This window comes from Diadema setosum, chromosome 15 (assembly GCF_964275005.1).
Source record: "Diadema setosum chromosome 15, eeDiaSeto1, whole genome shotgun sequence".
In the NCBI taxonomy this organism is placed as follows: Eukaryota; Metazoa; Echinodermata; class Echinoidea; order Diadematoida; family Diadematidae; genus Diadema; species Diadema setosum.
The window spans coordinates 29,635,329-29,648,931 of record NC_092699.1 but is presented as its reverse complement, the minus strand read 5'-3'; the positions used below and the strand labels follow the sequence as shown (position 1 = coordinate 29,648,931).

General features: G+C 42.0%; 1 protein-coding gene across 1 annotated transcript in view; it reads left to right on the top strand.

Moving 5' to 3' along the window:
* LOC140238780 (phosphatidylinositol 4,5-bisphosphate 3-kinase catalytic subunit alpha isoform-like) overlaps positions 1–12,254 on the top strand; it is a 59,357-nt gene extending 47,103 nt beyond the window's left edge. The window contains exons 8-17 of the mRNA XM_072318675.1: positions 260–341; positions 2,186–2,350; positions 3,290–3,393; positions 4,062–4,230; positions 5,143–5,371; positions 6,689–6,767; positions 7,636–7,806; positions 9,254–9,371; positions 10,411–10,559; positions 11,587–12,254. Coding sequence (XP_072174776.1) covers positions 260–341; positions 2,186–2,350; positions 3,290–3,393; positions 4,062–4,230; positions 5,143–5,371; positions 6,689–6,767; positions 7,636–7,806; positions 9,254–9,371; positions 10,411–10,559; positions 11,587–11,851 — 1,531 coding nt within the window. The 3' untranslated portion in view covers positions 11,852–12,254. The remainder of the gene's footprint in view (positions 1–259; positions 342–2,185; positions 2,351–3,289; positions 3,394–4,061; positions 4,231–5,142; positions 5,372–6,688; positions 6,768–7,635; positions 7,807–9,253; positions 9,372–10,410; positions 10,560–11,586) is intronic.
* The last annotated feature ends 1,349 nt before the right edge of the window (positions 12,255–13,603 follow it).

The following is a 13,603-nucleotide window of genomic DNA, read 5'->3' as shown; positions in this document are numbered from 1 at the left end:
CTAACCTTTGCATGACATGGGCACAAGGAGTAAACCAGAAATGAGAAGCATTTTGAAAGTTCAGCTTAGATGTTACTAGATCACACTACAGCCATTCTTCTTTCTCATCTAGATTTTGAAGGGCAGTTAATAACATAATAAGATGCACATTTCCGACCCAAGGCACAATCCTTTGGGTACCTGCCAGCGACTCACATAGTCTAACTTTTAATAAACTTCTTCATTGATCCTTCTTCCTGTCCTGCCTTCTTGCTCACAGAATGGTTGGCAGGGACTACCCTTACTCGCTACCCAAGCTTCTCAGCTCGGTCAAGTGGAACAGCAGAGAGGATGTGGCACAGGTGAGATCAGTTGTAAAGTGTGATGATGTCAGCCCTTATTGTACTCTGTTCACTGATTGGCATGTCCGCTGGAGTGTCCTCTTTGCCAGTTGGCACTGGTGTCTGGGAACTACAATGTAATTGCCAATGAATAGAGATTACCTAATCCCCTTTAATAATCTCTTTTTGCATCACTATAGCAATTGTGTTGGACTGAGGCAGAGTTTTACACTGGTGTGGGCTGGCTATTGAACTTACAGTTAGGTCAAGTTTGGAAGAATCTTCTGAATGGTGATGAAACACTGTGGCATGTGACAGCTCAGTGCCTGAACTCAAGAGGTGTTTTATGGTTTCACGCACTAACATCTGTATCAACAGTAGAAATACAATGTGCAAATCAAGCAGAAATAATTGATGTTGATACCAAGTAATGCTCTGCTAGAACACTGGCAGCATATTTTGCTGGATGATGTAAAAAAAAATGGGTAAATCAGCATTTTGACAGAGTGCATACGCATTTCTGTGCATCTACGTGTACGGCTGGACTTCTTTTGATGTAAATGTCATTTGATATGTGTTATTCCCATATCTGCAGTATGGAAACAAGCAGTATATCATTGTGGCAAGCTTTATTTATTTATTTTTTTTTTTCATTTCAGTTTTAATTGCAATGGAAATTAAGCATGGATTGGCCTTGTAAAGTGAGGAAATTGAATTGAAAGCAGAACAAATTCCTTCCGTGGATATTATCCTGTGATGGCTTGAATATTCAGGAGACATCGCTGCCTCTGGCCGTACTTCCACGAGTACCACTCTAAGATTCAATTTCCTCCATCTCGGAAAGAGGAAGCCTGGGGGAAACTGGGGCTCCAAGAATTAACAAGGGGCATATTTTCTCCCTCATGATTAGAATTGAGGACTTTATGCCCAAATTCCAGAAACTGAAGAAGGATGTTGAATGCCGTCTTGACGGCAGACATGTTCTTTACATACATTGTACATGTACATACTTGGCATGTTGTGCTCCCTGACTGTTCTGCCCAGAGTGCACATTGGCATGTCATAAGAATAAAAATCCTTTGTAAAAAGCAAAGGAGGATAACTATTGCAATGACTAGGGATTAAACAAGTGTACAGCTTGCTTTACAGAATGACTGAATATAAACCAAGAAACAGCTCCCCACACGGCAGAAAGGTGGAAGGGGAAATCAGAGAGGGTAGCCATTATTGATGTCAAATTTTCATCAAGGCTCTTGTAAAATGGAAGATGACACCGGGGAAGGTGAGAGCAGAGATGCTGCGCACATAGCTTTCAACTGTCTATTACCAAAATGCGTGCTACTGTTATCATGAATACATCACATATTCGAAGGCATTTGGTGATGCAGTCCAACTTCGATTGTCTGGCCATCTCTTATCCAAACTGCTCTATCATCCGGACATGTTCACACACTGAAGAAGAAGAAAAAAAAAAGGAAGTGATTTCAAATGGCACTAAGACCCCTACAAAATTCACACAAATTACCTGTAAGATTTCCAACAAAAATGTGTTATGAATACTACATCATAATGTCTCAATTTCCTTTGAAAACAGACTATAATCTTAATAGGCTAGCATAGATTACACCTCTGTTGCAGTGCACACTACAACTGTACCTACCTAGCTACCACTGGGTTGGTAGGTACAATGTCATATACATGTACATTTACATGAACTTTGTTTCTCCCATATCTGGCCAAATCGCTTATCTGGATGGGCCTCAGTCCTAACATGGGCGGTTAACCACGGTTGGACTGTAAACACAAGACAAGGATGGTGCAATTCAATAGAATGCATGTGTCCCATTCTTTTATAAATTCTCCAGCTGTACATCCTCCTGAAAGACTGGCCAGACATGGACGTAGAGACCGCCCTCGGACTCCTGGACTGCAGCTATGCCGACCTTGGGGTTAGGACGGAGGCGGTCAACTGCCTTGACCGCATCTTGTCGGACGAGCAGCTGTCCCTCTACCTCCTCCAGCTGGTACAGGTAATGGACAGAGTGCTTTGTTACAATCACTTTCACTTTATACATGGCCCTGCAAACAAAACCAACAAAAAGTCGCCAGACATGCAATTTCAGTTAAGAGCATATTCTGAAAGAGCAGACTTTATGCTTTAAAATAATGTATAACTTAATTCAAATGGACTCTCCTAACCTGTGTAAACGTTGGAAAGAAAGCACACACTCCGGAAAAGTGTGAAATGAGAAAAGAGGCTCTGAAGTACAGGATCTATTCAAGCGCTTAATCTTTACCAAGCCATGCTAGTTGTGCAGTGAATGGGACAAAAAAACAGGATGTAAACCATGGGAGCAACAACAATGGAGGGATTATCAGATTAAGCTGAAGTTGAGCATGCCTTATTAACACATTCTGTCCATGATTAATGCGTACTTTCAAAGCAGTATCATCATCCTTTGTAAAGTTATGAGAGTTGAAAGTGAAGAGTGTGTACAGGGTCTTTAAGAAATGGAAAGGGAACTCTATTAAAGACACACCTAACCACACTATTCTAAGAAAAAAGTATTGTAGAAAAACTGCCAAAACACACACTTTCCAATGAATCCATGAACTTCTGAAGGAGTAATATAGTAATTGATGACACTGTGCTCTCAAAGTTTTGGAGATCTCAGCCTACATTTATGTATCCTCAAATCTAGTTTCCACTGCATCAATTAAGCTCATTTTTGTGGATTGATTTCTGCCAGAGCTTCAACATAAAAATAATAATAAAAAAAAGAATGGGTAGTATAAGTGCTCCTGAGTTTTGAAAGCAATTTGAGATGCTGAAAAATGTGAAAGTAAAGATCTGGCATCATGTAAAAAAAACTTAAGTAGTATAAGTTGCTTCTGAGATTTGGAATTGCTTTGAAGTGGTGAAAACTTAGAAGTGAAGATCTGGTCCTGTGCCTTCTTGTGTCCGACAGGTGCTGAAGTATGAGTCGTATTTGGACAACCCGCTTGCAAGGTTTCTCCTCAGACGCTCACTGTACAACCAGAGGATAGGACACTTCTTCTTCTGGCACCTCAGGTAGTTGCCATGACGATATTGAATGATGTTGACAGATATAGTTTGTGTGTTTTGGGGGGGGGGGGGTTTTGTCTGCTTATTTTACACTTTGTAACTATAATGATTGTGATGTTCATTGTCATGGCATTCAGAAATGGTGATTATTATGGTCTAAGTAATGGCAATAATAGATATGGTGGTGGCAGTGATGATGATGATTAAGATGGTGATGATGATGATGAGGAGGAGGAGGTTGGTGATGCTGATGACAGTTATAAAGATGGAAAGGACTATAAAGATGATAATCAAAATAACGTAATTTGCATCTCTATGGTTACGTGAATTCAAATCATATAGATCTGTGCAACTCTAGCTTACTGCTGGACTAAAACAGACAGTGCTATTAAAAAAAGAAAACAGAGTCCTTGATTCATGTGTATCAAATCCATCTCTTTGGTTTGGCTCTATGGTTCCATATTCCTCATTTACAAATAGATGATAAACAGATCAAGAATAAAATATGCAAATTACCAAATAGATAAAGAAGATAATGAATATGTGTGAAATACAAGAAATCTGCATAGAAACATTACTTGTAGGGTATAGATTTCCAGAAGCCGTCATTAAATAAATTTCGTCCCTGAAATTGCACAAGTGCATGACATGATTGGTTATGATCTTCCTGGCAGGTCTGAGATGCACAAGCCGCGGGTGAGTCGCCGATTCGGCCTGATGCTGGAGGCGTACTGCCGGTCCCTGGGTCCATACCTCAAGCTCCTCGTGAGGCAGGTGGAATCCCTGGACAAACTCTCCAAGCTCTCCGAGTCACTCAACGAGCGCAAGGAGGACACGAATCGGGTGGGTGCATCTCGCGATACCTCACTTGGTGACTGCTAGTAGAATTTGGGGTATTGGGCTGTATGCATTTTTTAATCTATCTTGTGACATGTACTTTGTGCGCATGTGCAGTTATTGCCTGTGAGAGCATTCAGCTTCCAACCACATGCCAATTTGCATACATATGTACCTGGGTATAGAGGAGCGTTGTAGATGATGTGTTTTGTTCTGTGACACAAGTGCCATGGAAGGTCTCACACCCAGGTCTTCTACCCTATACTGTCTATGAGAGAGTGTCATGCACTCCCCAGCTGACTGTGACTCTTCAACAATGCAACCTCTTCACAATGCTTCGTGCTTAACTGTGTGTGCCATGGTGTAAACCTCCTGTGTGCCATGGTGTAAACCTCCTGTGTGCCATGGTGTAAACCTCCTGTGTGCCATGGTGTAAACCTCCTGTGTGCCATGGTGTAAACCTCCTGTGTGCCATGGTGTAAACCTCCTGTGTGCCATGGTGTAAACCTCCTGTGTGCCATGGTGTAAACCTCCTGTGTGCCATGGTGTAAACCTCCTGTGTGCCACATTATATTGAGACCACAAAGTGTGAATGCCTTTGAAATCATTGTTTTTCCAAGCCATGTAACGTTTGATAGAGGTGTTTATGCTAGAAAATACAGTATAGCAAAGTTACAGAGGAAATTGGAAGCTTTGGCGCAACATAAATTTTTACGACAAAACTATATATCGATGAGGCATTCCATGTACTGTGGCATGTTGTGATTTATCAGTCGGTTTGTGTGCAGTCGTGCGCTGAAGCAAAATGTGCCAAATCGGCAAGCCATCAACTGTGTCAGTGATGCGATTGTGGCACTCACAGAGTTCAAACTTTCACTTCACCACCACCCCCCCCCCCCCTTCTTTACACCCCTCTAGGACCGTCTGAAGTACCTGTCGGACCAGATGGCCCAGCCTGACTTCATCGAGGCGCTGCAGGAACTCCCGCTGCCCGTCAACCCGTCCTTCTCCCTCGGCAAGCTCAAGGTGGAGGCCTGCCGCATCCTTTCTTCCGCCAAGCGCCCTCTCTGGCTAGTTTGGGAGAACCCTGATAGGATGGCAGAATCCATGTTTGAGGACATCAAGGTCATGTTCAAGAGGGGAGACGGTGAGTTGAAATAGTATACTTTTTCTTTCATGTGAATATCTTACAATACCAGATAGATGCAGAGACTCAAATCCCAAGCATCTCCTATACAGAAGATTCTCCCACCTGGGACCCCCCCCCCCCCCCCCCCCGGCAAACTTGATATACTGATTGCGCATACTGCACATCACAAACTCAAAGTGCAACGTCCTTTACGGCAGGGGTCCAGGGCCCACTTGAGACACCTGGAAGCTGTAGATTTTTCTCCTGTTCTATCTTGGCCTTCTTTTCTTTTTGAACATATTTGACAAAACTAAAGTTGCAGTGTAGCAAAAATAGCTGCTGAAAACTGCTTATCCAACAGTGGCGAGCCAGTGGAGGAAAATTGAGTCAAAAGGGGCCTGAGCTTTCGATCCTAGCAGAATCTTCATCAGAGGCAAAATGACAAACAGGCAGGGAAAGCAATCACAGTAAAGGACTACACACAACAAGCACGGTCAGGGGAGGGCTAGGGACACAGAACAAGGAAAACAAAAGGGGATGGGTGGAGGTCATGGGCAAGGAGCCCAACAGGTAAAGGAGGGGATTAAAGGAGGGTGGAGAGACAAAAGGCAGAGGAGGGTCAGTGATGATCCTTAGGACCAAGGGGGCAACCTTTGAAGGATAAGGATGATTAGGGAGGCAACATCAAACAAGATAAGGAACAACAGAGGGAAAAAGACAGGAAAAGAGTGAAATAGCAACAGCAAGAGTGGGGGGAGGGGGCTGAGCAAGCAGCGAGCCCTAACCTGGTGTACCAAGAAGAGGCAACAAAATGAAAGTGAGAGTCAACCAACATCGCAAGTTTTCAAATATATCAAAGTGTATATAAAATAATAATGATAACAGAAAAGATGATATTGATAACAGTAATGGTATTGATAATGATAATAATTATGAAAAAAAAGCACAAAAACTCAAAGTTGAGCAGGAGGAAGCTAAATTTTAAGCAGGCAGAAATATGTCTTAAGCAGGAGACACACAGCTAGAGTGGGAGAAATTCCAACTCAAGCAGGAGATTTTTTAGATAATGCCCTCAAGGTAAGAGATATCCCGCCAAAAGTGAAATAGTTTGAGTCACTGTGGATGTTAGTTACTTTTTTCATGCGTACCACAATGTATAGCAAATTGCCAGTCAGTACAGGTCATTCAGCCATTTGGAGTATGAGTTTTTGAAAAACAAAGTAAAGTGGCATGAGTAAAATTAGCTCTCGCTGATAGTGAGCATTTTAGGGAGTGGTGTATTCCTCTCTCATTCTATGTTTTTTACTCAACTTTCTTTCCATTACTTGTTTGCAGACCTGAGGCAAGATATGCTGACTCTTCAAATGATCCAAATCATGGACTCTATATGGCAGCAACGTGGACTGGACCTCAAGTGAGTCTGACCTTCTCGGCAAGCTCTTGCAATCCTGATTACTCGTCTCCTTACATGCAGTACCCCCAAGATGTGTCAAAGAAGTTTGTCTGTATTGATACTTCATGATGACTGTTCTAATGATGGAAAGAATTGGGGCGGCGAGGAGGCTCAGGCAGAAGCATAACCTGCTGTGCAATAAAATGGCTTGGGTTTGAAGCCCACTGAGTCTTTACTGAGCAATGTTGTGTGTGATCGTGCTGCCCTCTCTAGTAAGAGACAAAACATTCTGTCCCTCGGATAGGACCATTAAATGGAGGTCCTGTGTGTGAGAGAGTCACAACTCATGTACATAAAACATCCCGCTTCATTCATTCATCACAAAGAGCAGGGTGCATAACCTGGTGAAGTTGTGTGCGTCAAATACCCACAATATGTGCACTAACACACCCATCCAGTCATATGCCATTTTAGGAACATGATATAGTTTCCTTACCTACAGATGCTAGTAGTCACATTAGTTGCTCCACAATACATATGTTTGATGCAAATTTTTCAAAAAACTTTTACATCCCCATGTCTTAGTGAAAAGAAATTGAAGGAATAGTTTTGTTGTTTTTTAATGGATTACAGGCGACTCCCTATATAACGAAGTCCTCAGGACTAACATCTTTTTATTTATATGGAACTGTTGTTATAGCCAAACAAAAGGGTATGTAAAGATATACAGATGATGATTTTGGAGCCTGAATTTTTACTTTGTTGTAACAAGATTGTGTTATAAACGTGTTCATTGTAATGGGAGTGCACTCCGTACTCAAAGAATTCAAGAGTTCAAGTTCTAATAAATACCACCCCCCTTCTCTTCCAACCATCCTTCACCCTTCAGGATGACACCCTACCGATGCCTCGCCACTGGCAACATGACGGGGCTGATCGAGGTCGTGCGGAACTCGTCCACGATCTACGACATCCAGCACAAGGCGGGTATCATGAGCACCCTGCAGCTGAAGAGCGGAGTCCTCCACCAGTGGATCAAGGAGAAAAGTAGAGGGACACAGTAAGATCACATCATATTACCTCATACTACAATGGCCTCTTCTCATTGGCTATTCCAAACCTAGGGCTAGCCTTAGCCCCAGATGTTTCTTTGCCCCTTTCCCTGTAGTTAGTCCCAAACAATCTATTAACTCTTTATGTGCCATGGTTGAAACTCCCTGTGTGCCACGTTATTCTGGGACACGAACGTAGACATGCTTTGAGAAAGACTTCTCTTTTTCCAATTTGTATAACTTCTACAAATTTCTGTTAAGCTTGACTTAATAGTGAGCAAAGTTCAAGAGGAATGCCAAACTTTGCTTCGATGTAAATTGTATGACAAATCTATTTTCAATTTTTCTTTTGAATGACCAGCTGGTACATTACTGTAAAGGCGTAACTTTTGCACATAAAACCATGACAGAAACTTAGAATGTATACGCTAATCTAGTTGGGAACGCCGCTTGAAAGTCAAAACACCACATAGAATGCAAGCTGTATGTGAGAGGAACAAAAGCGCGAGAAACGCTTTCATTGTACTGCGGGACTAGCGATTTATCGATCGGTTTTGGCGGCTTTGTGTGTTTGAGCAGAATATGCGAAGTTAGCAAGCCGTCGACTGAGTCGGACGTGCGAACGTGGCACATAAAGAGTTAAACAAGGAGCTAGAAATCTTGTTGCTGTTCTCACTTGCCAATATCCATGCTTGATAAGAAAAAACTTGTGGGACAAGCATTTGCATGGTGGAGATGATGAGGGAGGTAGGGGGGGGGGGGGTTAAAGATCCAAGAGCTTGTTGACTTTATGGGTAAGAGGTAATGGATTTCCATTGAGCTGTGCCATTTGACACCTCTTGGTCCTAGGCTTTTGTTTTCTGGTCCTACTAGCATCATGCTCCTTAGCCCCACATTTTGCAAACAAATATGTGAAATATGTTGCTAATCTGAACAAACTTTGGTGAAGAACTTTAGAAGGAATTTTTTAAAATGTCCTGTTTTATGGCAAGTACACATTTCCAAGAATTGTATAGGCATCATGCTTCTGAAGGGTTGTTCTCCGATTGCTATGCAAGGTGGAGTGCTTTCTTCCCCAATCAGTGCAGATGTCTGGAAACTAATCATCAGAGAATAGGGATTACTTAATCTCCCTAATCCCTATTGTGTCACCATGGACTTCATGTTGGACTGAGGCACATTGTTACACCTGAGTGGGCGTGATAACACTCCTACCAGGTCAAGTCTGGGTGGCTTAATGACTGCCAATGAAAAATGCTTGATATGTTGAACCATTGAGGATGGACTGATTTTGCTACAATGTGCATTTCCTATAGACACCTGCCTGAGTATACTCGGGACTAGTCTTCAACGGGTTAAGCTAAGTGCCTGGATGCTTTAAGAGTTAATCAGCAAAGTATGTCTTCTCCCAAGAGGTATACTTCATGCTCTCTGATGTGCTTTCTTTTGCTTCAGATATGACGATGCAGTGGACACCTTCACTAAGTCCTGCGCTGGATACTGTGTGGCAACCTTCATTCTAGGGATAGGTGACCGGCACAATAGCAATATCATGGTTTCCCAACAGGGTCAGGTGAGCATGATCCTAGCCATGTGATTGGCTACAGAATCAAGTCATGTGATGTGTGTCACTCTCACTTTTTTTAAACATACCCTTCATTTGCAAGAGGAAATGATTTCAAATTGTATGTCAAAATTTACAGATCTGTTTGTGTTGCAGTGCGGCCCCTGATTCAGCTCTATGAGAAATATAAATTTAGGGGAGGTAAAACAAAATGCACTCATGTTTATCATGTTGTGTAATTCCAACCATCAGTCAGTGGTATTAAGGGGTGTGAGTACTCACAGTGAAATCTTGCTTGACTTGAAAATTTTGGAAGTACTCCCATTCAATCAAGTACATGTAATGAACAAACCCCAGGATGGTTCCTTCTCTTTTGCTTGGTCTTCATGATAATACAGAATGAGCATCAGATTTTATCTTCAGAGAGTAACAGTAAAAAGAAAAAAGAAACTATAGAAGCACTCTGAGAGTGCAGACCTCCACCAAGCAGTTGCTTTCCACCGATGATATTGTTCTTCCATAGAGATCAGTGATTTTCACCCGCCCATGAGTACAATGCATGCATGCTGAAAATCGCCCGATTTCCCGATATAGGAGCCTTTTGTTACGTCATCAACTTCAAGCTGCACGGTGTGCCTCACCCTAGCAGAAACTAAAGCACGCACTTTAGTGCGCTTATAAAATCCTCAAAAATGCGCAGCTTGAGCTTCCAAGTTCATCGACCCTTCCTGCCAAAATATTCAAAATTCTTTGTAAAATCCGTAAAATTTTCCTGATCACTACCAAAATTTAGTCATATGTTCCTTGTGTCATTCTCAGCTTTTCCTGCAAGCTTCATCCAAATCCATTCACAACTTTTTGAGTTATTTTGCACACAGACAAACAAACAAACAAATGGTAATGAAAACATAACCTCCTCCGTTGGCGGAGGTAAAATTAAACTGCAAAACTACAATTCCCTTCAGGATATCAGTGTTGAATTTCAAACCATCCATCCTACCGATCTTCAGTTTGATCATTGTTGAATCTCAAACCATCTATCCTGCAGATCTTCCACATAGACTTTGGCCACTTCCTGGGCCACATCAAGAAGAAGTACGGCATCAAGCGGGAGAGGGTGCCCTTCGTCCTGACGGAGGACTTTCTCAAGGTCATCACCAAGGGCAACGACATCACCAAGAGTCAGGAGTTCAAGAAGTGAGTCAGCCCAAACAGATCATCAGTTTACTCTATGTGACCCCGCATCACAAAACCAACAAAAAGTCGCCAGACATGGATTTTTAGTTCAGGGTAGTTTCTAAGAGCAGACTTTATGCTTTAGAATGATGTATGACTCAATTTGAATGGACTCCCCTAACCTATCTAAATATTGGAAAGAAAGCACATACTCTGTGAAAGCACATACTCAGTGTGTGCTGAGAAAAGAGGCTCTGAAGGAAAGAGCCTATTCATACATGTATGCTTTAATCTTATCAAGCTGTGTGCTGTGCAATGAATGGGACAAAGAACAGGATGTAAAACTCTATAGCAACAACAATGAAGGGATTATCAGATTAAGCTGAAATTGAGCATGCTCTATTAACACATTCTATACATGACTAATACCAACTTTCAAAGCAGTATCATCATCCTTTCAAAAAGTTATCAGAGTTGAAAGGGAAGAGTGTATAAAGGGTTTTTGAGAAATGAAAAGGGACCTCTATTAAAGACATACCTAAGCACACTATTCTACAAAAAAAAAAGTGTTGTAGGAAAACTGCTAAAAAAGACATTCACAATTCTTCTTCTTCTTTTTTTTTTTTATCTCAAACTTTAGAAAGATGTAGAAGGAGAATTGCTCTTTTTGAAAATATAAAAATCTAAAGACTGACTGGGTTGACCCATTTCACCTGTTTTGAGTCCTCGTGTAAAATCACGCCATGCAACTTCTCCTTGGTATTGCGATGCACAGTCACATTTAATGTATGCAAACTTTATGCATGTCTTTATACCAAAGGTTTTTGAGTTCTCTACAAATTATATTCAGCACTCTCATAAGAAGCTGAATGTACAGTATGTGCCATCATGCCCATTCTGCGGAGAATGCAAAATGAATGAGGAAACCTATGGATGATAATTTTGAGACCTGAATATTTACTTTGTTGTAATGAAAATTTTGTTATGACCTTGTTTGTTATAATCATGCACTAATTCATGTCACCATTGGGATTCTCCCGTGCACCAGATTCCAGGAGCTCTGTTGCCAGGCCTACCTCATCCTGCGGGACCACGCCCACCTCTTCATCAGCCTCTTCACCCTGATGCTCGGCACCGACATCCCCGAGCTGCAGACGATCGACGACGTCGGCTACCTCCACAAGACGCTCGCCGTCGGCAAGACGGAGAACGAGGCCCTCGAGTACTTCCTGAAGCAGCTCAACGATGCGCACGGCGGTGGCTGGACCACCAAGATGGACTGGCTGTGCCACGCCCTAAAACATGGAATATGACCGCCCACCCGCCAGGGGCAGGGAAAGGTGGGGCCCCGCTTCCCAGGACTGAGCACGGGTGGATGGAATACAACTCCGTAGCTGCCTCTTACCATCTCCAGGTCTCTCATTTAACCCCTTGGCAACTCGTCTGTGCACAATGTCAGTGGCAATTCTGACTTGGTGGTTAACGAAGTGTTAAACGGCAATTGGAACCTCCTCCTGATGAATCAAGAGGATGAAGTTGTTACCTTGCGTTTGCTGCATAGAAAGTGAATGGCAATGGACGGAGCATGGACTGTTCGTACGCTGTTACAATGCATGCACTAGGACCCTTTGTGTCATAAGGTGAGGCATGTTGTGGTGGCAGATGGAATACACACGGCAGTGAGTGGTGGTGCAAAAGTGTAGGTGCATTCAGTTTGTGCAACCATGAATAACGCCGCTCCATAGATCCCGTGGTTAAAGATATGCAGCGGTTTTAAAGAATAACATGGCCTGGGCCTGGCCATAACTCAAGACATCTCATAAGCAGAGTCTCCCGAAGATGGAATGTGTGTGTGAACTTGTCGTCAGAGTGGACGAGATACGATGCTGCCTCCCATTGAAGCTTTTCATGTGCTTGTGTAGGACACGCATCTGGAATGCTATGTGTAGGGTGCAGTTCCTGAAATGCTGCACGAGTGTGAATGCACATGGGTTCGTGGTGGGGATACGGTCTCATCGCACTTCCGGATGTGACCACTCACCATTGTATGGTTATGATGTTGGGAGATAAATGTACTCCTTTGTTTGTTTATCTGTCTGTGTGTGTGAAAGAGAGAGTGAGAGTTGGTAAAAGAATGGGAAAGACTGAGAGAGAGAGAGGGAGAGAGAGAGAGAGAAGAGAGGTTGACCATGTGCATGAGCTTTGGGCCATTTTCTCAGACATAGGAGAATTCAAAGAGCAGATCCCTGTACACGTGGGTTAGATTGCGCATATGTTTGCAAGACCACACTTTCATATATGGACCTATCAGAAGCATTATTGGGGTAGATGGAATACATATCGCACATATCAATCTTGTACCAAAGCAAGAATACTGTATAAGCTGTTATTTTTGCATACAGATATTTCCATGGATGGGATGGTTATGGACAGTTTTGCCAGATGTTGTTTTTTGTGATTTTTGACACCGAGGCTGTTGTAATTGCACTAATGCCTATCAGTTCGAAAATTTTCCATGTGATTAAAATCACGGTCCAGCAGTGATTTGCCAACTTTGTGAAAAATTAAACCCTCCCAAAAATATTAAGCTTATACAGCACCTATTTCTTTTTTTCCTTTTTTTTTTAGTAAGCCCATGAGTACAGCTGGCTTATTTCACACATTCCAACAATGCTGAAGATGGTACAGTTTGAAGAATCCTATGTTGAATTACTTGCTCATATTTTCTTCCTACCATGAGGTAGCATCCCAGTGATTGAATACCTGATTATTGAGAGGTGTATTCAAAGACATTTCTTGATTTGGTGTTGCATTTTGAAATGTCTTGCAATGTAAACTGATTATTGAACTTACTACTATAATCATATTGATTCACACTTTTTTTTTTTTTAGATACATGTATTCAATTAATTCAATTTAATTATTTATTTTTTCAATTAATAAAAGGAAATAAATAATACAAGGTGACACATTTTCCAATTCTACTTATCAGCAATTTGGAAGGACAAAGCTTTGGAAATAATGCAAAATACTAGTATATGTACGAATGGTATTATATATGTGAT